Source organism: Aphis gossypii, chromosome X, assembly GCF_020184175.1.
Source record: "Aphis gossypii isolate Hap1 chromosome X, ASM2018417v2, whole genome shotgun sequence".
NCBI classification, from domain to species: Eukaryota; Metazoa; Arthropoda; class Insecta; order Hemiptera; family Aphididae; genus Aphis; species Aphis gossypii.
In genome coordinates, this window is record NC_065533.1 from 52,208,790 (window position 1) to 52,234,189 (window position 25,400).

At 26.9% G+C, this 25,400-nt stretch overlaps 1 protein-coding gene across 8 annotated transcripts; it reads right to left on the bottom strand.

The window, feature by feature from the left end:
• Window positions 1-4,944: 4,944 nt before the first annotated feature.
• LOC114129304 (rho guanine nucleotide exchange factor 12) lies at window positions 4,945-24,693 on the bottom strand. 8 transcript variants are annotated; one of them, XM_050205676.1, is made up of 35 exons: window positions 23,533-24,559; window positions 17,487-17,535; window positions 15,947-16,218; window positions 15,668-15,882; window positions 14,847-15,065; window positions 13,382-13,537; window positions 12,334-12,409; window positions 11,830-11,990; window positions 11,664-11,768; window positions 11,458-11,571; window positions 11,289-11,387; window positions 11,122-11,214; window positions 10,864-11,057; window positions 10,619-10,802; window positions 10,445-10,556; window positions 10,203-10,367; window positions 10,071-10,139; window positions 9,894-9,984; window positions 9,754-9,832; window positions 9,239-9,297; window positions 9,104-9,175; window positions 8,828-9,039; window positions 8,564-8,757; window positions 8,110-8,303; window positions 7,810-8,035; window positions 7,446-7,680; window positions 7,284-7,371; window positions 7,091-7,219; window positions 6,919-7,025; window positions 6,701-6,853; window positions 6,460-6,630; window positions 6,202-6,392; window positions 5,976-6,084; window positions 5,795-5,862; window positions 4,945-5,663 (listed from the first exon to the last, which is right to left on the bottom strand). In XM_050205676.1, the coding sequence occupies exons 3-35, from the start codon at window positions 16,101-16,103 to the stop codon at window positions 5,658-5,660; spliced, it is 4,503 nt and encodes a 1,500-aa protein (XP_050061633.1). In that variant the 5' UTR covers window positions 16,104-16,218; window positions 17,487-17,535; window positions 23,533-24,559; the 3' UTR covers window positions 4,945-5,657. The 8 variants fall into 8 exon arrangements, 7 of the variants coding, with proteins under 7 accessions (XP_050061633.1, XP_050061632.1, XP_050061630.1 ...); XM_050205675.1 differs by lacking the exon at window positions 17,487-17,535 and having other exon boundaries at window positions 10,221-10,367; window positions 23,533-24,572; XM_050205673.1 differs by lacking the exon at window positions 17,487-17,535 and having other exon boundaries at window positions 8,828-9,036; window positions 23,533-24,570.
• Between the last annotated feature and the right edge of the window lie 707 nt (window positions 24,694-25,400).

Sequence of the window (25,400 nt, forward strand, 5' to 3'; positions counted from 1 at the left end):
TTTCAAATTTTTTATAGCATACACCTAGTAGTTGTATTGGTTCGATGACGACAGATAAAATATTAATTGTAGGTATATAAATGTTTATGTTATTATGTTTTTGTCAAAAAAATGGTCGATATCGTTTATTGAAACCGCGAAATAAAAATAACTCCAATAGATTATTATTAGTTATTACAAATAACTAATATAAGTGAATAATTCTTGTCATTGTTTACATACAACATACCTTTATGAGGTATAGGTATACTAGCTAACGTGCCCAATCAAATAATTACCTATAGGCTATAACAATAAAATATATGACTAAAAATATTTAATAATTATTTATTTATTTATTAATATGTATGTAAAAAACTCTTTATAAATTGTATTCAAATCAGTAGATAGTAGATACCTCTACCTCAAATTATAAATAAAAATTGAACAGTTTTTTCATGGACATTTAAAAAAAAAAACGCGATTTTTTCTCTATAATTAATCAACTTATTAATTTGAATGGGCAAATAAATTCCCAATCACAATGCAATATAAAAAAACGAGTGGTCAAGTGGACACCACTCTGCTGTATAGTAGGTAACTATAATATTGATGTATTAAATTTGATTCCAATGAATGGTATCATTACTATCATTGTATATTTGTATACGAAAAACGAATCTGAACGGAGATGATTTGTCAGCCTACTAGCCTAGGATATAATTTCTAGTGGTTGGTGAAAGGTGGTTTATGTTTATTGTTTTAATGGCCTGAATACACCAAAATTTAAGTTCTCTAATAATTATTGTAAGCCAAACTTATGGAAAATCTTGTATATTTTCAACTCTAGGTTACTTATACAAAAGTTTTTATGAATTACACCTACAAAATAATTTGAAAATATTCATGATTTTGACAAATTTTTGTCAATATTTGAACTTTAAATGCTAATAAAAAAAAATTGTGCCTAAGTATTCTTATAATTTTTAAATCATTATATGTCTAACTTATGAGGAACTTTGTATTGAATATTCTAATATTTTGACTCAGCTATAAAAATATTATTATTATTTATTATGCTCATTACTCTTAAAAAAGTTAAATATTAAAAAGTATCAAGATGGTACTTGCGCATGCGCAAAAATGTCATGGCTCACAATGTTCACGACGCTCTTAAACCGATGATTTCAACAAAATTGGGTCCCGAGTACCAGGAGCGCATGAACAAGTCGTATGTTTCTGTGTCGTCGTCGGCGGCGGCAGTTGTATATACCTACTCATTTGATGACTATCGCGATCACAACATAGTCAATATACGTTCCATAATATATTCAGAGACCAGAGTTCTCCCGAATATTTTTTCCCAATGACTAGCTAAAATAATGATATATTCTTATAATTTTTGAGTTACCTACTATAAGACTAATTTATGAGGAAATTCGTATTAAATTTTCGAGTATTTTGAGTGGGCCAAAAAAATTTTATCAGTATTTATAAAAAAAAAAAACTAAACAAATACGAATATTTTAAATTCCTATAAATAACGTTATAACTGGTTAAATTTTCAAGTGTCTACGACTTATACTTTTTAAATAATAACAAATATTTAAAATCGTTATTGTTACGCAATTTCGTAAAAATTTAAAATTCCAACGCACTTAAAATTTTTCCTATAATGATGCTTTGAGTTTTCTCTACAGCTACTTGAAGGAAAACTTATGGAAAACTTAGTATTGAATTTTTTAACCTTAAATATAAACACAAACAATTTTATGGTCTTTCAACTACTTACAAAATTACAACTAAAAATTTGAACTATAAACGCTTATATAAAAAAATTGTAACTAACGATTTTTAATTTTTTTTAACTACAATAAGAATAACTCGTAAGGAACCTTGTATAAAATTTTCCATTTTTTTTTATCAACACTTAAAAAAAAAAAATACTCAGAAAAATCGAAAATTTCAGTTGTCTATAAATAGCTCAAAAAATGTCAAAATATTTTGAAAATTTAACTGTATATATATAACATTAACATAAACATTTAGTGAAAATTTCAAGTAGTTACAGTGATTAGTTTTGAGTTACAACAATATAACAAAATCGATTATTAATTTAACTTTATACATTTATTTGTTGGAGTATTTCGATCATAATAATTCTTAGACTAGAATAGCATACCTACAAATAAAATGTAACTTTAGTACCAACTACGACTAGGAACTAAAAAGTTAAGTTTGGTAGTAACTCTTGACAAAAAACCTGTCTATTTAATGATTTAAAAAAATATATCTCACCTTTTTCTTAGTATCTCCAATGATTCCGTGCATAAAAGGGATAATATTGGCTAATATTAAGAAAAGTGAAGTTAAAATGTTAAAGGACAACGTTCTCAAATATTAATATTATTATATTATTTTATTAATATTAATAATATACCTAGTCAATAAACAATTAATTAATATAATATTAATTAAGTGCTTTCAATACATACTTACTGTTAATAAATAGTAATTATCAGTAATATACCTACGACCTACCTATTAATATCACCATTGAATTTTACTTTTATTAAAATTTAATGTAAAATAGGTAGGTATTAATAAAATTTTATTTAATTTTAAATAGTTTGACTAGGTATGTATTAGTATTTAGTACTACTAACTAACTTACTTAAAATATTACTTAAGTTGGTATAATCTAGGTACTTATTGTTATTTTTATACATTATAGGTAGGTAGGTACTGAATAGCTACATGATGTTATTATTTTCAATAAATTAAAAGTTTAAAAGTTAAAATTTGCATCAATGATCAATATAAATACAAAAAGTTAGTAGTAGGCATGTAACTGAAAAAAGTTAAATGTTTTCTCTCAAAATTTTAGGTTTATAATTTGGATGTATTATTTTTACTAAGTTATAAATTAACTAGAATCTACATACGTATAAGCCAATAATAATCTAATACTCAACTTCAAAAATTAATTCTTTTAAAAATTGAATTTAAAGTATTAAAAAAAAAAAAAATTCAAAAAAAAGCAAAATAAAATTGCTATTGTCACTAAAACTATTCTTAAATTTCTTCTTATCTATTTCAATGATTCTCTTCTTAAAAATATCAATAGACTTTTAAAATACTATTTTAATTTCTTCGTAACTCATCAGTACCTAGGCATATCACTGTATCTTCCCTTTTTATACACCACACATTTCTCTAGTACCTATTTTTTTTTTCAACCAAAATAAAACTGATGATTACTTTATCATAATCTAAACTTTTGACATTATTTAAAATTAATTTCTATCAAAACCATTCACAAGTAGTTATCTCTATCCAAAATTTTATTAATAACAATTATTTAAGAAATTAATGACCTCTCCCATATCTGTTTTGTTATACATAGTTTTGCATTATGTTTGTTTGTGTATTATTGTAAATGGCATTAGCCTATCAGTTAACAGCAAAAAGCTCTCAAAGCCCTGAGTAGTGTGTACCGGTGATCATGTGAGATGTATTACGCGATACATCGTAAGTTAGGTTGTTATTGTCAGACCAATCGGTTTTTACACTCCTCTCGTCACCTATCGGTATTAGTACGAACGACCTCAAAATAATGTACAGTTTTAATTTGTTATCGTCAGTATCAACCTTTTGACACCTTCACTATCCTCCTCTTTAGAGGGTTGCTGTTAGTACCATATTGTTCATGCCCAATGTCCGTATTACCAACAACAACTACCACCAAACTACCGTATATTTAATTTTTTATTATACATATTATCTACGTTTGATGTTATTAGTCATAATTTTTACATACTAAATATTCCCTCTGTCGGTCAACACACTTTTGTGCTCACACATATAAATATTTACTAATAATTGTAGTTATTATTATTTAATCAATAATATTTGGCCCACGAGGCAAAATAATTGAAAAATAGAATTTGTTTTATAGCACCAATGCAACAACATAATTTCATACGGTTCATTATCATCTAAAACAATAATAGAAAATAAAAAAAAATCATATTGTTTACAATAAATAACCCTATGGTTTATATGGTATTGCAAGTGTCTAGGTTATTATTTTTTTTTTGCACTGTAGAAAAATAAAAGGATAAAACATTTTAACTACCTAGATATCTTTAGTTAGATAATTTTAAAAAGCACTTTTTTAACAAGTACAAATTGATTAGATCATAATAAAAACAGATAATATTTTGTATTTATAATTGTTATGGAAAATATAATTAAGTAAATTACTTAGTTAATTTTAAGTTCCATAAAATGTTGTGTCCTAAGTTATGAAAACAAAATTGTACTTTAAACATTTTTTAAGGGTATAGCTATAATATAAGTACTGTAGTGACGGTTTTAGGAAATCAATTTAGACTAAAATTAAATTCTTATATACCTTTCTATACTACAGATATACAAACATATAAATATGTTTGAAAAATAGTCATTACTCATTAGCAACTATAGGTAAATAATATGAGTGATATAGTATATAATATACTGTATATTAGTATTGTCAATGTGATAATAGCTGTTTATTAGTAATATATTTCATAAAATTGATTTTGACACTCTCTACTAACACTATTATTACACTAAACATTACTAAACCATTATACTCATATCAATTGTTACATATAGCTTAAATGAGGTGTATTCATATTTGTAGCATTGTAAATAATGCTGAATCAATTGCAAGAATATACCATTGACTATATACAATATACGAGAATATTCATCAACTTACTATAGCATATTTAATTTATGCTATTTGTAACCTGTTGTGAACTTATAAATTGTATTATAGTAAGAATTACATTGAAATATATTTTAATGTAATTTATAGATATCAATGAAAAATCTATAAAACGTTTGGTCCAATATTGCACTTATCAGTAACACAAACACAAATTCCTTAAAAACATACAATACATAAAAAAAATGTTCAGGTGCTATTAAATTAATTTATGTATTTAAAAAATAAAGTTTTTCATGTTTAAACATTGAATAGGTGTAAAATTGTATTTGAAGCTAGTCTCATATTGGCTTAGCAAATAATAAAGCTTACAATTTAATTTGTTTTTAAATTAATTTAACATATTAACAAATTATGCAAACCTTGTTATATGGTAACAAGTAACACTTAATATGTAAAACTAAAAAAAAAAAAAAAACACATATAATTAAATTAAGTAGTAATAAAAACATATAACTAAAGGTATTAACAATTATATTGAATTTAAAACAGCAATAAAAAAAAAAAAAAAAAATTATAATAAATAAATAATAAAAATAATAGCAATATCTAAGATATTAAGGTATCGTAAGTTAAGTTGTAAAGTTATTTTTATTAAAATAATCGTATAGGTATTTTTACACAGTCTTAAAAAAAAATTAAATAAAACAGGACGTAAAATAATGTTTAAAAAATAAAACAATGATCATTTGTTAGTTACCTTCATGAAAATTATCATTTAAATAAAATAATAAAATATAAACAAATAAATATATATTTTCAATTTAAAGATTTAAAAGATATTGATACAATTTATAAGCGGTAGACTAATAATGACACAGTGAAAACGTATTGGCTTGATATGACATAAATATTGGTGAAGTGTGTATATTATATATTGATGATTTAATAATAAATACACTCATACCTGCAAATAAAATAATTATTAAATTAATAAGTATAAATTAAAAAAAAATAAGATATAACTTATAACAGTACTTAATTAATAAGAACATGTCGCTAAGCTTGAAAGAAAATATAACATTTCATTTATCTCACCTCTGATGATGAACCATTTTTTTCTGAACTGTTGATAGTGGAAGTGTTTTCAACGGAACTTTCAGATTCTAAAATTAAGCAATTTAAGAAAATAATATTTATAAAATTGTAACAAAGAATTATCACCAATTAAATAATTTTAAAACATGTTCATTAAATATATAATTACTATTAATTTTACCATGAGTAGATCCTATTGATTTTTCTTGAAAAGCATGTAGTCTTTCTCGATATGTCTGAAGTTCTTTACGTAAGTCTTCTTCCAATTTACCATGTTTAGTAGTTGATATCTATAATAGATAAATATATTTAATTCATTAATTAAGCAAATACTTTCAACTATATGAGCATGATTATTTAAACTAAAGTGTATGAAATATTGATTTTTTTTTTCAACAGTATCTTACCAAAAGTTCTGTAATTTGAGAATTTAAAGAAGCTACAATTGGTTTAACTTTAGTGATCCGAGACAATTGTGTTGCATAAGCTTTATATAAACTACAATTTGAAGTTAAATTTGACGTTCCCAAGCTAGCAGCAATAGCATCAACATCAGTCATACTAAGCGAATCATTTAATACTGTGATAATTTCATTTCCTAAAATGTATAAAAACATTAATTATATAGCTGCAGATAGTTTTTTTTTTTAACAAAAAATATATACCTTGAGACACTGCTGAAAGTAAAATTTCATTTGGCTCATCTGAAATGCTTTTATCTTGATCATCAGATGTCTTATTAGAAACTGATAAAGGCACCTTTAATATATCAGCAACTAATTGTAAACGTTCATTTAATGCTTCTTCAATTACTCTATTATTTCTTCGTAATTTTTCTATGAGAGACAATAATATTATTAGCATTAACAAATGCACATGTACCATTAATTAATCAATATTGCATACCAAGGTGTGTGATTACTGGTTCAGCTTTGAGTACAGAACTTTGTGATACTAATACTTCAGATGGCTCAATAAGTGGACTTTTTTGAGTTTTGGACAACACAGGAGTGCTGTTAGTGATTGTCAATGCTTCACTATTTGGAAAGCTTTCATTACCTAATTTAACAAAAATGTAAATAAAAAAAAAATCCTATTGATATCAAACAAATTATTTGTATTACCATGTTTAGATGTATCACAATTATTAGAGTCTAAAGAAGTGGATAATTGGGAACTATTTAAACTATTATTATTGTTATTATTAGGAGGTTCCGAACTTTCAGTCACCCTGAATTATAAAAATTATTAAAACATAAGACTGAAGCATCAAAAAAGCAACTTAATGTTACTTACGACTTTTTTTTAGTACCCTGTATTATATCTTCATAATCAATAACATGATGAGAGGTCTGTTCTTGTTTCTTTACTTTTCCTTCACGAGCTTTATAGGATTCAGTTGCTTCAGAGATATGTCGAAACCATCTAATATAAAGAATTATTGTAAGTTAATGTACTAAATAGTAACATTTAAATTATAATGACTTACGTTTTTCGTTCATTTGATGAAGTTGTAACTAAATCATATATCTGAGCACCAGCTAGTGATGTGTTTACTAAGAACATAGCTTTCTTATCTAAATAAATTAAATTTACAATAATGAATAAATATACATATTTCTAAAATAAATTAACAATTTTTGACACTCACCCACTGCATTATGTCTGACTAAAGCCGTTGACATTTTAATAATTGGACTTAAAGTAGGAGTTCGATCTTGAAAGCCATAATATTTTAACACATATTTATCATCAACCTTGTTCAACAAAATAATTAAATCTTCTAACAGCAATACATGCAACTCAATCATTTTTTGACGAGTTCCACCAATTCTTAACCACAGACCACCTTCATGTATTAATTTATGTTTTGTTACATCTAAATTCTACAATGAACAATAATAAAAAAAAAAAAAAAATAATAAACATTAGTTATATTGAACTTCAAATAAAACAAAATTGCTTTAAAACGATAAATTGTATCATATATAACTATTATTGAATATTTTCTCCACCTTAAAGTCAACACTGAGAGGATGATCAACTTTTTCAAATGGAGAAGCATCTAATTTTTTTTGAATCCCAGATAATCTAAGTTGGTCCTCTGCTTCACGCACGGCTTGATTTACATGGTTTAAAATAATTTTACTTCTTTCAAAGGCTCTTTTGATATTTAATAGTTCTTCTTCATTTGATGTACATTTTACCAAACTTTCAAATAATAATGGATATTTAGTTAACCTAGAATAATAAAAAAAAAATAGATATATAAGCATTCATAAGTCTTGTAATGATTTAATATTAAATAAAATTACCTTATCATGCCAGTAGGTAAAATATCTTTCAGCTGTAAACGTTTGCATACAGGATTACCTTCAGCTTCATTTAAAAATATATTTAATTTTGTATCTTTTTTTCTTTTTTCTTTTAAAGATTCTAAAGCTATTTGTTGTCGAGCACAAAATGTAGCAGCAGCTTTTTGAAATACTTCCCCAGCAGTTCCATCAAACTGTTAATTAAACAATTAAATTTTATAAATAAAAATATCTTACTTATTTTATAATTTATAAAAAATAACAAGTACACCACTCAACTAATCAAAAATTAATTAGCAACTTTAATGAATATATATATATTATATACATAAATAATTTAGTACATGAAATATTTTTTCCTCAGATAACTATGTTACTGGTGAAAATTGCATGTGAGCATGATTTAAATTGAATATTAGAATTAGTTATTCAAGTTAAACAAATAAATACATACAGTATTAAGTAAGACATGGCCAATATTTTGAACAACTTGATTATCTTTTCTCACTGCTTTCATGGCATTACAAAACTGAGAATGTAATTCAAACATTTGTTCAAGGTTGGCAAATAACAGTTGAAGTTGGTCTTGTGGTAATACTTGCAGTTCTCTCATAGGTCGATGAAAAACATGCTCCAAAACTTTTAACCCTAAATATTAAACAAATAAATTTTAATATGTATATAATTCTATATTATAACACATTAAATAATGATTTACCTCGAATATGAGATCTTTCAGTATGATAAAGTTCATTAATAACTTCTTGACGTTTTTTCTCTTTAGATGATAACTGATCCAATATTTCAGTTGGAACATTACTAGCCCAATCAGGTAAATCTAATTCATCATCAGAATCACTATCTAAACATGACGTCATCTCTCCACCTTGTCCAATGCCTTCCAAAGATGTACTACGACTGTCTAAGCTTCTAGTTAAAAGTAAATAAAGTAAGTCATTTAAGGTAATCAATTGAAAAAAAGCCAAACTATTACTTAGTTGATAAATTAGAATTTGAGGAGCTATCAGAACGTGCGAATGAAAACTGCATTTCGTGTTCAACATCACTAAAAATAAAATATAATTATTAAAAATACATAAATTAGTAATATATTTTTTAATGCACTAACTTTTTATATTTTGAAGGAAGATTAGGATCACTAGTTTTTCTTTTTTCACGAATTTGACGCTATAAAAAAAATAAGTTAAAGTTATAAATATTAGTAATAATAATATAGAATTGAGGTTCTCTACTAATCTTAGTTTAGATGCTGTCCCTATCTAAATATATAATTAATTAATTAGTCTAACATAAGAAATTCATCTTTCAGAGATTATATTAAAGGAATTTAATTAATATAAATTTAAATTTAATTTATTGATAAAAATATAAGATTAAAAACTTACTAAAAATATAATGCAACTGAAATTTAATTTAAATTATATTTTTTTATAAATTTATATTTCCATACTATTTTTCATGTTAAAAAATGTAATTATTCATTTATTCATAAAATACAATGTTTTGAATTTATTATATAGAAAAATGTGATAAATTTTTAATTAGCAATTATATACCTTGCAAACAAATTATGAATAATAATAAAAAAAAAAAATTCAACTTAACAAGGTTTGTTATACATACCTTTTGGTGAATACGTTCTTTATAGCTTTCAGATCGGTTTATGGAGATTCCCGTTGGTTTTAGTTTTGGACAATGTGACCTAAAATATAACGTTCATTACTATAGACTGCCATTTGGTCATTGAAAATATTAAAACTTACATTTCATCAATTGTACTTGTATCTCCTCTGTCTGATTTAAAACTATCATCAGCTTTGAAGTGAAAACTACTACTGCTTAAGCTTGTTCGATCTGAAAATAACAATTTATTTAATAAAAATAAAAAAATATAGTTGTACAATAAATAGTTTATGATTAGCATGTAATTGAATCATTACCGGAATCTTTTTCAGGAAGGGCTGGGACTATGTCACCCGAATCTTCAGATTGTCTCTTTGATTTTTCAACTTATAACAGATTAAAATAAAACAAATTAATGAATATGTTAAATAAAACAAAAAAATTATTACTTTGAACAAAGTTCAAACCAGGTTTTCTTCGAGTTTCACGTTCTGGTCTAATTTTATCCATAAGTTTACTGATTCGATCATTGGCTTTATCTTTTTTCACTATTGGACCGGGGCAGTTTTCATCCAAAACTTTTACGCAAACACGATGAATGTTTAAAATACAATCTAAAAATTAATCATGTTGATTTATAATATTTTTTATTTGATGTATTTTAAAAATGAATTTGATGGTATTAACATACTAGTGCATTGATAACCTTGTGGTCCAATTCCCCAAATAATTAACTGACAATGATTGCAATAAGTTACAGTGAAATACTGATGAGCAACAAAATGATGTCCTTTGTTAGTAAACTGTGAATAATATTTAATTAATTATACAATAATATTTCATAAACTAAACAAAATGTAGTTACTTTTCGGCATTTTCCTATAAGTTTAGCTTTAAGGGATTTTTCTTTGGAAACAAATGTAGGACAGCGATCTAAAAGAGAACTAAATTGAGTTCCCCGAAGCCCAAATATTTTACTCATAACAGTAGCCAGTGCAGCTGCCATTGTAAACCTTCTATCATCTACAATCTCTTTGTCCATATCCTCTCTGAAAAATAACATTAATATTAATCTAATAATATAAATATAATATCATAATAAATACTTACATGAATGGTTCCATATTAGGAACAAGAATCATTTCAATTATTTTCAATTCTTTAACTTTATCATTAATACTATCATCAAGTTGAAAATCAGGTGGGCCAAATAGAGTACCCAAACCGGCTGTTCGTCTATGACGAAAATCACTTAACTGTTCATTTAACTCTTCTTTGGCTTTGGTTCGAGCTTTCCAAAACACCTAATATAATAATTAGTTATAAAAATCAGAATATATATTAAATAAAATTTTTTATTTAACTTACTTTACGTAAGATTTCTTCACGGTCCGAATCCTTTTGTAAAATATCATCGATTTCACGAACAAGATTCTCTTCAATATTATTCAGTCTCAATGGCTAAAATAAAGAAATAATTAAATTAAATTAATATTATTTTTGATATAAATATAAGTTGAAGTATAAAACCGTACAGCACAAGGCACTAGAAAACTGGAATGGATTTCATATGCCCATTTTTTCATTTCTTTGGCATTGCCTTCTTTAAATAAATTTGTAACTAAATAGAATAACTGAAAGCATACAATTTTAACAATTTAATTTTTTTTCTTGAGGTTATTTAATGATTGTTTGTGTACATACCAAAGCTGAGGGATCACTATTTGATATAACATAGTTTAAAAATACTGCTAGATGTGCGTTATGTTCTACTAATTTAGTAAAACTTTTGAATGGACCATGTTCTTCTAAATGGCTCTGCAAAAACAATAAATAATAAATTTAGTACTTTAAAAATATTGATATTAATAAAAAACAAAAATATTTTTATAATTTCTAAGCATACTTACAGATTCTTGATCAGAAATTTCATCATCCTCCATTGAAATGATTGGAGTTTGAGTTAACTTTATGTCTGATGAATCAACTGAACATCGATCACCACCATATTTATTCTAAACAAGTTAATCAATAATGTAACTGTATAAAAACCTAAAAAAAAACTAATAATATTACCATTTCTATGTGTGGTTTATCACATGGGTTTGCTACATCAGGAGATCTGTTAGGAGAATGTTGACGAGGTGGTGATACTACATCCCAAGCTAATCCACCCTTGGAGTGTTTAACAAAATGCAAATCATTGAAGGATTCAGATAAGCTTAACTTTTTACTACCTGAAATTATTAATATACATTGTTTAGTAAGTAAAAAAATATATTATTTCTAGGTTGGTATATTTTCAGATAATGGATAATTCAACATACAATGAAATACAATAATTATTTATAAGATATAGTGATATAATAATGATTTGGTGTAAGATTCTGGTTTTTCTGTAGAAGGTACATATATTTTATTTTATAAATATACTGTGTTAATATACTAACTAGGGTTAATTTAATGTTAACATTTTTCTTTACAAAATTAATTAAATATTAATTTTATATACTTAATATTAATTTATAGAATTTGTTATTATTCGCTTTTAATATCTACTAAGATATTTTAAGTACTGACCTAATGGTTTACCTTCACTAAGTTGATCAGGATTTGACTTTGTACGTTGATGACACAATGAAAGGTTAGGAGAATCCTGAAAGAAATATTGATAATTAAATGCAATGAAAATACATATACACAAATACAAGAATAATAATACATTATTATACAAATAAATCAGAATGATAAATAAAAATGAATCAAATAGAGTTTAAGATATAATAACCCATATACCTAAGAAGAACTTTACTAATATTTAAAATCTACATACATTTATAATAAGAGATTAATCTTACAAAAATTACATTTCAAACAGAACAAGAGATTACACACATCACATTTTTATAAAATTACCATGCAATATTAACAGTTTAAAACAAACTTATTTATGTTTAAGTACCTACCTCCATTTGTCTTACAAGCATGGCTTGTGTTGGAGATAAAACATATAGTTAAAAATGTCTAACCTAACATTGTGTGGAATTGGTAATTATTTTTAAATGCATATACTGATTAAAATATTACAGAGTAAAAATAATTAATTAATTAAGTGGTTATTTTATTTTATTTAATCATACAACTACTAAAGTATATTAACTTAATAATAATATTCATAACTTTGAATTTAATAAAAAAATTTTATTCTAAGGGTGGTGCATTATGATAATATGTTTTATATTATTAATCTACATATAAAAATATATACTCTGTCTTATATAATAATGTATTTGTACTATTTTCTACTCTGATTGTTGACTGTTAACATTGAATAGTACATGTAGATGGAGTTTTTTTTATAAGACTAGGGGTATTATAGAAATCGTGGTAGATAAAAAGTGTCACTAAATTACATTAATAAGTTAGACAAAGTATATTTTTATTATATTAAAATTATTGTTGTAAATTTAAACAATTTATATTTAGTGCATCTATTAGGGTTTGTATGATTCAATTTAAATAAAATACCATTTTCAAAATTAAATTTAGAATATGAAGTAATATAATATGGGAATATTTTAAGGCATAATAGGCTATTAATTGTCTTAAACAATTATCGCGTACTTACAGTTTGACTATTGTTAACACCAGTGATATGTGAATTATTCGACTGCTTATCACTAATCAAAGGGGCCGTTGGATTTCTAGGAGGTAGTGGTGGTGGGTTTCTTGGTGGTAGTGGAGGAGGTTGAAGTGAAGATGCTTGTGCAACAATATTACAAAGCTGTCAACATAATAAATATGCATACGATCGTGTTAAACAAAAAAAAAAGTACAAAACACGTAGAATTGGAAATAGAGTATTAAAGGTGTAAAAATAAACATAGGCGTGCACATGAGGGGGGCAGGGTGGGCAGCTGCCCCTTCTGAGGGCTAAATTTTATCTCCCAAATATAGTTTAAAAAAAAAATATTATAATTTAATTTTATATGAAGAATCGTGCTCTAAAGAAATGAAGGGCTAAGATTTACTTATTTATATTTTATATCAAATTTGTATACTAATATATTAAAAAATAAATTTTGAAGTGTCAATTACCTATTCTAATAAATTTGTAAATAACTAATGATATATAAAATAAAATACTTCCATTTCTAATATTGATTGAACTACCTAACTAATAACCAAAATAATATTCAATTATATATTATATAGTATATAATAATGTGTAATATATTATACATTCTGCCCCCCCCCCTGCCAGCAAGGTCTGCGCACGCCTATGAAAATAAAATAATAGTCAAGGATGAAAAGGAATAGGATTAATATCAAAATAAATATCTTAAGCAAGTGCTAATATCAAATTAAAATAAAATGTATAAAATGCAAATATTATGTACATTTAGTTATACTTCTAGAGCCTATGACTCAACAAACATCATACAGTGCTTTAAAAATAGTGTTAAACATAATAATTTAATATAATATTTTCTTGATATCATGTTTATTCTATCAATTAAATTAATTTTAAGATGAAAAAAACATATTATAAAATGTTTTTTTTTTAATTTTAAACCCTTCTAGATAATAGTAAAGTATATAAATTTTAAATTCAATAAAAATTACTATGTACAAAGAAACATGAAAATATCATTCTTTAATTTATGTTTGTCAACATATTTCTATGGCACTGGTAGAATAAAATCTGACGAACATTTTTTATAAACAATAAGATAAATTAATGTTTGTAAAACATGTTAGTACTTTCAATAATTTAAACACATTATATGACCATCAAAACACAATCCAAAAAACTAAAATTACTGTACACTTCAAACTACAATATGCAATATAATTGCAAATTCTAAACACCATAAAAAATACACATTTAGTTATATTATAAAATTCAACTCTTCAATTTCAAATTATCAAAAATCTGCAATTATACTAAGTACTAAATTAATAGTCAACACCAAAAATTTAATATTTTAATCTTAAAATCATGCGACTTTGTATTTAAATATAATAATAGTCCATTATATTACACATAACTATTAACAATAGTATATTTATAGTAAAGATTTGTACACTACCGGTATTTCATTGAACGTAGTTAATTGATCTTGCAATGTTTTAACTCGACGTTCAGCACCAGTCAATTCTCTTTTCAATTTATAGTTATCACCATTGGATACATCTGATGAAGATCTATGAAGTTCTTTTTTTAATACTTCCACGTACCTCTGTTCTTTTTCTAACATTAATCTAAATGTTTGCCATCGTTCTAGTTCAACATGCCTCATTTGTTCCACCTCAAACATTAAAATTATTATTATTTTTTTAATTTCTCTCCAAATTAGTTTTTTTTTACAACATATATACTATCACTAATACTAGAATTAAAAAGAAAAAATTATAAAATTTAAAATTTAAAAATACTAATAAATATTAATTATGTTTATGTATTATAATATTACTTTTGTTATTAAATATTGTACCTATCATAAAATTAGTGAAATTAAAAATGAAAAGTATTTCAGCACGGTATTAAAATTGTTTAACAAAACAGCTCCGTACAAGATTTCTAAAAACAAGTACATAATATATAAGTATATATTAGTATCTTGAACTTTTTACCAAATTTCAATCCATTGCTTTAAAATTATGTTTAATTTATATAAGAGTTTGTATAATTAGTAATTAAATTACATAGTATTTAATGATTTATGCTTGAAAAATGTATTCAAATTCATTGTATATACTATTTTTACATCAATAAATACTATGTTTTAAGACTTGGAACTAGTGGTTAGTATTGCAATTATTTATTAGGTTTTCATCATTCAAACACTACGAAAGAACATAATAATACATTTAGGTAATTAAAATTAATAATTTAGTTTAAAATACATACATCAACAGGTTGAGGTCCTGTAATTCGATCACGAGCAGGAGCAGAATGATGATGATGCAAAGGTCTGGTTGGTGTTACTGAGGAACACGGTGTTACTGGTGATACAGTAGGAGAATTCATTGCGGGTAAAGGCAAAGGCGGTAATGTTAAATTAGGATTTGATGAATTTATAAACAAAGGCCTTTGTTGAACTGTTAATTCAACTTGGGTAGAAGCTGAAAATAGGGTACATAAAATTATCATATTTTAGCTTTACACACATTTAATAGGTATACATACATTTTATAAGTTCAACCACTTCTGTGTGTGTAGAGTGTGTCACATTAACACCATTCACTTTAATAATTTTGTCACCACTATGTAAGCCTGCTTTTTCTGCAGCTCCACTTTGTTTGACGGATTGTACAAACACTGGATTATCTCCAGACACTTTCATGCCATACCCTCTTTCATCTTTAACAACTAAAACTGTTAATGTAGTTGTAGATGGCAAATTTGATGGAGTATCTAGAGCCTCTGCAATCAAGGGTTGAGGTATATGTTCAGATGGCCTGTAATATAGAATACACTATTAGACTAAATAAATTTGATTTTTGAAATTTTTAATTATTTAAAAAATTTAGATTTAATATACCTACGACAAAAAGATAAAATAAAAAATAAAAATTTCAAGTAAATAGATAATTATTTATTCACACATTCATTTTCTCATTAACTTTAAATAATATGATTTTTATTCATAGAATTGATTTATTTATATTTAATTAATTTGAATATACTTAGAAGTTCAGAATAATATTTAAATTTAAAGAAAAAATAGAATATATAAAAATTATTTTATTTTTAAGATACGTAACATAGTAATATGTTATTTAGCAAAAACAAATATAAATAAGTAGTTTGAAGGCATTTAATACATTTATACTCATACTCAATCAAATTAATAATATAGTCTAATTAAAAGCTACTAAAGATTCTAGTTACCATTAAATATATATATATATAAATTACCAAATATTAATAATTATGTTGAAAATATAAATACAGAGCATAAAAAAACAACAAAAATTATTTATCACATATCTGTAAAATCAAATTAATATTTAAAAATAATTGTAACTTGGTAGTATGTATTTAAATCAATAAAAAAATAACAATTATTATAAAAATCTCTAAGTGTTTAGGTATTGAGAGAATTAATACTTAACAGTAGTAGGTAATTCTTTAGGTAATTAGTTGTTATCATAGTTTACTTATAAAATAACTTTTAAATAATATTTACTCAGACATTTTTAGATACCTAATTAATTTACCATGATAATTAGGACTGAAGGTCAGTTAAAACATACAAATATACAATAGTTAGCTATACTAATTTTATTTCCTGTTGCCAACTTATTATTCCTATATAAATACATTATAAATTATAAATACATCCAATTTTCTTTAACTTTAACTCTATACTAATAAATAATTATTTATTTATTTATTTTTTCTTATTTACAAATGAATACCATTGAACCTTATATTTGAAAACATTTTACATGGGAAACTAAAGTTATTTTAATTTCAAATGTTAAGGTTACACTAATATTAATTTTAAAATATATATATAAACAGTACCTATTGATCACAATCATCATTAATTTTTAATTTAGTAATACTTATATAAAATACATGAATATATGATAGATCTACAAATTTATTGAAATTAAGGAAATAAAATAATAATAAAGAAATTACACATGCACATGCACCTGAACTCCAAAGGCTACTAAGTAGGGATATAGGGTAATAACAAACAAATGCAAAACATTACCATTCATGACTTTTTTTAGCCAGAGTCCATCTAAATGCATTGATATAACCTACATAACATTTTTAAAATTAATATTGTTATTATTTATTAACAAATGTTGATTAAGTTTATCAAATGTAAGTCATCAAATAAATATTTTTTTAAATGTCTACCATTCTGATTAACATACATAATACATATTTATGATTATTTTCGTAACAACATGATAGAAAACAATCAACAAATATTATGTCATAATTCATAACTTATTTCAATTAACCTTTTTTATTTATAGATGTTGAAATAGGGAATAAAATTCAAAATCTATACTCAATCATGATGTAATTAGTAATCATTATAGATTTAAACATGATATAATGAAGAGATATTTTAAAAATAAGTGTAAGTTTTAGAAATCAAATAAAAATACATTTAATTTTTTTTTTATTGTAAGAAGATGAATTATCCTATGAGCAATTTTTAAAAATTTAAAAATAATAGTTTTAAATTATAAAATTATTATATATTATTTGTATTAGGCAATATTATATTCTACAAAGGCCTAGGTAACAAAAATAGAAAAAAAATAAAAAATTGCACTTAATAAAAATGAATTTAAATGAATTTATTTGTGTAATTCAGAATTTTTATGATTTTTTTAGTTTTACATATCTTCTTTCAGTGTATGCAGTTCTAACAGAATTCATAGGAAAAAGTTTTGCTGTATATTTGAAATTATTTCAGGAATTTAGGATTAATTTATAAATTATGAGGAATGAATATTAATTTAATTTAATTTTTAGTCATTAAAATTAATATTTATTTAAGTTGATACTATTTTTATAAGTATTTGTTAGTAATAAATTTATCAATTCAATCAGATTAGTTAATGTAATAGTAAATTTGGATTCTATATTGATTCATCAACTTAACATTGTAATATTTTTATGTATTAGTTATGTAAATGTTTTATTAAACAAGTATGTACAGTAAAACTTTTTTTTTTTACTCTTTATGTTGCAATGAATATGCAGTCTATTTTTATAATTATGATTATTAATTTTTATCATATAATAATTTCAAATGTGTACTTGTATATCTATTTGTTACATTTTTTTTTTAAATTTGGCACGAGAAGCATTTAAATATATACATACTTATTTAGAATGTATTAATATGTCATTGCTAAATATGAGACTTAATTATAGGTACATTGTTCCAAAAATTAATTTTTTATTTTTATTTTCCACTTTTTAATTCCTTTTACTCTGAGTAGCATGTATTCTTAATTAGCTCCACAGGGTTAAAAGCATATATTGATATGTATTGATTAATTTTATATGGAAAACATACTTTTATTAGGTACCTATTTGTAAGAAAATATATGGAAAATATAATTAGGTTAATTTTTAGAGAATATTAGCATCATACATCAATTTAAAGAGTATATCAAAATTCAGACCATAATTATGGTCGATACATAATATAGGATGACTTACGGTGTTTGTCTTATTTATTAATAATTTTTTTTGGTCCATTTTAAGTTGATCAAAAAAAAAAAAAAAAATGTTGTTGGTAGGTACTAGGAATTAATCGACGAATTAATTTTATTAGTTAGTCAGTAATTTTTGGAACTTGAAATATTCATATATTTTGTTTTTAGTAACATAGTAGATACAGATAAACATTTTTATAATTATAATACTGCTTACCTAAATTGTTTTTGTTAGTTTTTTGAAAGTTATAAGTAGGTATTAAGACTTAATTGCATTACAAATTAATTGAATACTATTTTTATATTCAACAAATATGATGAACATCAATAATTAATTAATTTTATCATTAATTTAAACTTCTTAATTATTACTTAAAAATTCCTGAAAACACTATCATACTATAAACCAGTGGTCCTCACTAGGATTTTAAAAAAAGCCAAATATAATTTTTAAAACCTTGTGGGTCACATACATTTTTAATGATAATAATTAAAAATATAAAAAATTACAACTGATAACTTAAGTTAATGGACAATAATGAAATGAGATAGGATATTTTGTTAGGAAAGGGTATTGTAGGAAAAAATTCATGAATGGTACAAATATTTTAAATTACACAGTGAAAATGAATAAACTTATAATCATAGGCAATGGTGCTGAATATATACTTAAGGTGGTGCATTTGCACCACCTAAAATTAGGAGTAGGTGGACTGGGTTTATATAATTTTGAAAAACTTACATTTTGAAGTACACACTTACTTAAAATGAACATAGTAATTGATACAATTGATCATTAATGGCCAAATGAAAATAGTATTTTTGAGGATGTTTAGATAGGGATGAGTGGTTAAAATGTGTATTAGCATCACCTACTAAAAAGTAGTTCAGTGTCATCTCGAATGTCATTAATCGTAGGTACCTACTTATCTATCCAACTGGTAGGTAATTCAATATAAATTGAAAATAGAAAGATAAAATTAATTAAAATTAAAAATAATAAGATAAGATAAAAAGCCACAACAGTGCGCGACATCATTATATTATTATTATATAATATATGTACAATAATTATTATTACAATTATAAAATAAGTATTTCATTTTATTTGTTGTTTATGGAATTTTGTATTTTAGAATGTACAATTTAATTTTAGTGTAGGCCACACTATATTTGTTAAAGGGCTGTATGCAGCCCGCGAGTACGTAATGAGGACCGCTGCAATAAACTAAGACATGTCTTGCATACATTTTTTTAAAAAGCAACAATTTATCATTGGTATCAATTTCCTATCTGATTTTAATTGACTCTAACTTAGAAAACTTTACAAATTAAGTTCTCATACCTCTCTTTTCACCTGTATAAAAAATAAAAAAGTATTAAAGAGTTAGTATCTATGTTATATGTTTAAGTCATAAATCATTAATATAATAAAATAAAAATGTGTTATATTGCACCCCACAAAATAAGCACACAGAAATGACACAATAATTTAGTCATTGCAATTTAGATTTACAGCTAATGTGTTGATCCTTATTAAATTAATAAAAATACATTCATTTTTCATAATATATAAAAGTAAAGTAAAAGTAATTACTAATTAGTATAATTATTATGTTATTATAAGTTTAGACTTTGGTTTGGATTGAACCAATAGAGTTAATCCTCATACAAATTTTTTCAATCCAAAACCTTCAATATTATAAAATATATTATTTTAGTATGTAAAAATGACTGTATCAATATCAATGTATACAGTAATAAAACTTATACAAATAAAATTAACTAGGAATAAAACATGTATAATATGTACCAACCCAATCATATTATTTAATGGTAAATAGATAAGACGGAATAATTGTACAAATAAAACTAGGTAGTAGACATTTTCTAAATAAATAATAGTTTAGTATAGTATTGTCTGCATTTTGCTGAATATTTTTAAAGAAGCTTTTTTTATAACCTATAGCAGGGGCGGCCAAACAGTCGATCTCGGACTATTTCAAAGTCGATCATGTTAGAATTTATTTTTAGGGCCACACACTCTATATGTTTCTTAATAATAATAGTTATTCAATAATAATAAAAAAAAATGTATGGAAGTTGATCCTCAAAGGTGAAGTGTATTTTTAGTAGATTGTGACCAAAAAAAGTTTGGCCACCCCTGACCTATGGCATGTTTCATTTCAACACATCTATTTTATTCTTTTACCCCAATTTTAAAATAATTTATTAAATTAAAATAATGAGTCATAAATCATTTAAAAGATTACTATTGACTTTATAAGGTTTATTAAAGAAATAATCATTATAAATATTTCTAATTTCACGCCAATGTAGGTATCATGTGTTTGTATTATAAAGTTATTTAGAAACCTAACAATATATCTAATGTGAACTCCTAATCTTGAATACGAAAGGATATGTAGCTACACAATATTAAAACATAATTTAAAAATCAAAATTATAAAATATACAGGTATGTAAATAGATCTAGATACTTAGATAAAAATTTTGAAACAAAAAAACGAGAAAAACATTGTTAATATTTAAATTTTAAATAACTTTAACTAGATATACATTCAACAATTCAGAACATAAATTTATACCCTATATAAATAAATAAATAAATAAATATTAGTTATCTGTTACTCAAAATTAAACATTAATTTGACGCAAATAGTTTGGTAGCCAGAAACTTAATGTGATGAATTCTAAGTTATTTTTAGAAAATAACAAATGGATTTAATTGTTTACGTACAATATACACTTTGTATTTTTTCAGCATAGCTCATTTGCAATCCAAGTTGTTTACCTTATCCTGAAGCGCCCTAAATTATAGAATTTTATTTCATAATGTATTTTACCTAGAAACAATTTTAAGCATTGTATATATTATTTGAATTTTTAATACTTTCATAAAAATGACTTTATTTCTTTTATGTTTTAAAACATTTTTTTAGTACCTATAATATGCCCTATATACTTAAAATTCTATAATCATCCATTATTATTTTGTATTAACCTAACATTTATGGTTTCAATATTATTTTAGTAACTATAATCTTTATAATAATGTAAGACAAGTAACGTTTTAACATGAATCAATCATCAAATAGTTGAATACCACTTACTTTAACTACCCATAAATTATAAAAGTTATATCTTTCAATGTACCTATAACAAATGAAGTGAATTTTTTACAAACACACAATACCTAGGTACATAAAGAATTTGCTTTTTGCATATATTAAAATAATAAGCAGACTATATGATAAAATAGAAATCCAATAACTATAAATTTTATAAAAACAAGTAAATACCTAAATCAAAAGTTTGACGAAAAATTTTTTTTTATTATTATTTTCCCAGAATAATTAATACTAAATGTCTTACTACTTAAAAATAGAGTACCTTTAGTTTTTCATGAGGAAAGTAGGTAGGTTATCTACTCATAATTCTTATAACATTTTATCAAGCATTTTATTTTTTGTTACCACACTTAATTTTTACTCTTTAAGTTAAAATAAAAATGAATACAAATACATAGTTATTATAATAAATTGTACAATGCATTGGTTAAAATAACATTTAATAAAGGACTTGCCTACTAAAGATTTTATAATCTATATGATAATAATGCAATTAAAATTATTTACCCAAAGATAAATAAGAGTTGAATGATTCTAAGATACCTATTGAAGAATATTTGAATATTATTGTTCTTAACCTAACCTTTATCTTAAATAAAATAGACTAGTCATAAGCAGATGTAAATTAATACTTTAAGCCTATGCTTACAGTAAGGTTATTATTATATTTGTTCTACTTAAGGAGATTAGGTATATATAATTTAAAATAATCATTTTGATTATGTTGAGCTTCATTGAAATGTCAAATAAGGATCATAAAATGCAAAAATACTGTCAAAAGGAATGTTTCCTATTGTATAGATGAAATGAATAGAGATAATCATACTAATGTCAGCCAAATCATTTTTCATATGTTTGATAATATTTGAGAAACAGAGCACGAGAAAATGTGAAACTCTTGAATGAAGTCCACGCGTTCCACATAAATAAGAACAGTTTTTTGGTTTTGATCGATCATCTCGAAATTAAAATAAAAAGTAAACAAACAGAAAGGAGAATAATGATATGTATGTTAACGGTTTAATGGGTACTGAACAAGCGACATTTGTTAATTTGTAAACAGGACGTGCGACGAAACGTATGATGAATTAACGTAAGACGAAACAGATAAGCAGATGGTTTGATCGAGTCGACCTTGAAAACAGAAGAACACAAGCGGACAGATAACTGGTCGTTGATCGTCGGCACCGGAACGTTGAATTCGAGCCGTCGGTACGGCCGAGCAAAGGGGCGACGACAGACGAAACGGTCTGACGACCGGAGGACGTCGGTGGACGACGCCGCACGGCTAAGGCCATCGTCGACGACGACGACATTATAGATAAGGGCAACAACGGCAAACTACGACCCACTAACACGACTCACGAGACGACTTAACGATATTGTATTATACAGTCGGCGTTATACGGACGGTACATACCTTTCGTTAGACGTGTGGACCGCCGCAGCCGAATGGTCCATGGCGGCTGTTCAAGACGACGACGGTGCACCCTCTAGGTGGAGGCGGCCAAGCGGTATGGCGGCTACGACGACGGCGGCGGCGGCGACAATCGGCCGGCGGATCATGTCGATCATGACGTCTACATGTCGACCGTCTTCGCATCGGTGTCTCGACGGAGTCTGTGTCGTTGCGCGTTGTCAGGGGGGGCCGCTACTGCTGCTGCTGCTGCATCCGGCGGAAAAGCGGGCTACGCGATTATTTTGGCATCCGGTCCGTGAATGTGTGCGAGAACGACTGCCGTGCCAGTCAGTGTGTGTGTGCGCGCGCGCGCTCGCGTGTGTGTGAGCAGTACTCGCCAGTTATACGCGCGTGTTGGTGTGTGTATGCGTGCGTGTGTGTGTGTGTGTGTGTGTGTGACGCGTGCGAGCGAGATGCTCACGAAACGCGCGACGGACGACGACGACGACGACGCCGAATCCACTTCGGTAGGGTCGTGTGGTGGAGGCGGTGTGGCGGTCGGGGGAAACGCGTCCGGAAAGAAAAATCGGGGAAAAAAAAAAATCCAAATCAACAAGTAACCGTCTGGCGCGCGCAACACACACACACTGCACACACGACAATAATTATTATTACTATTATTATTATTATTATTATTATCGGTCACAGTGTATTATCACCAACACACAGAGTCCGCGGACGGACGTAAACAACAACAACAACGACGACGACAGAGTCGTGGATCTCGCCCGTCGAAACGTGGGATTTATAATAATAATATTATATTATTTAAAATATTCTTTAACGACGACCGACCGCAGGCCGATGTTTAGCGAAAAACGGTAACGTTCGAGGTATAAGCGTCGTACGCGGCCGCCGCTCGCGCTCGTGCTACGGTAGTGTTGCCGTTGCCTGGCTCAGTGCTGTGTCGCTGTTGCGCGGCCGGTGATGGAACGTGCCCAAACACAGCGGACGGCGGCGGTTGCGGCCGAACACTGCGCCGACGGGGCCGATCCCCACCACGGCGGCCGCCGCCGCCGCCGCCGTCGCCGACGACTACACAACGGGTACGCCACTACGGCGTCGTCGTCGTCGTCGCAGCCTGCGGTGAGGGGCGCGGGACACCGGCCACTACTCCGTAAACCTACACGTAATATTCACCACCGCCGCCGTCACCGTTTGCGTGCGCGCGCGTGTGTGTGTGTGATACGACGTCGCCCGCCGCGCAATTATAATTTATCGTCGTCGTCGTCGTCGTCGTCGCCGCCGCGGCACCAGCACCGGCTCCGACGACGGTCGTGTCCGCCGCACCACCTGCAGACCTGACCGTCGCCGCCGATGCTCTCCGACCGTAGGCGGGCGGGCGGGGAGTGTTCGGCGTGCGTGTGTGCGCGCGCGCACAACAATAATAACAATATTATTATTGTGTGATGATTGGAAAACGTTTTACGCGGGTTTTTGCTCGCATCGTTTGTTTCGTACGGCGGTGCCGCCCCTCCGGTCCCCGGCTTTTCGGCGAAATCACGACAAAACGTTATTATTATTATTATTATTAACAATAATAAACGATTGACGTACACAATAATATTATTGTTGTTGTTATTAAAATATTAAATATTATAATTACGCGCCGAACGCGTAACGTACGACAACGTGGGCACCACCTGCTGGCTAGGTGCGGCGCGCTCGGCCGGCGCACTGGCGATCGGCGCGGTACGCTGATAACGCTCGCGCGCGACCGCCGTACGGGACGGAGAGAAAAACGCGCGACGAATCATCGGAATTATGATTATATTTTGAAGATATAAATAAGATTTTTCTGGTTTAATCGGAAACCGCGTCGCGCGGCA

Coding starts and splice junctions, on each gene's coding strand:
- LOC114129304 (XM_050205672.1), bottom strand. CDS start 23,573: ATGGACCATTCGGCTGCGGCGGTCCACACGTCTAACGAAAG. Junction 9,298..9,753: donor AAGAACGTATTCACCAAAAG/GTATGTATAACA, acceptor TTTTTTTTATAG/CGTCAAATTCGTGAAAAAAG. Junction 8,036..8,109: donor TTACCTACTGGCATGATAAG/GTAATTTTATTT, acceptor TTATTATTCTAG/GTTAACTAAATATCCATTAT.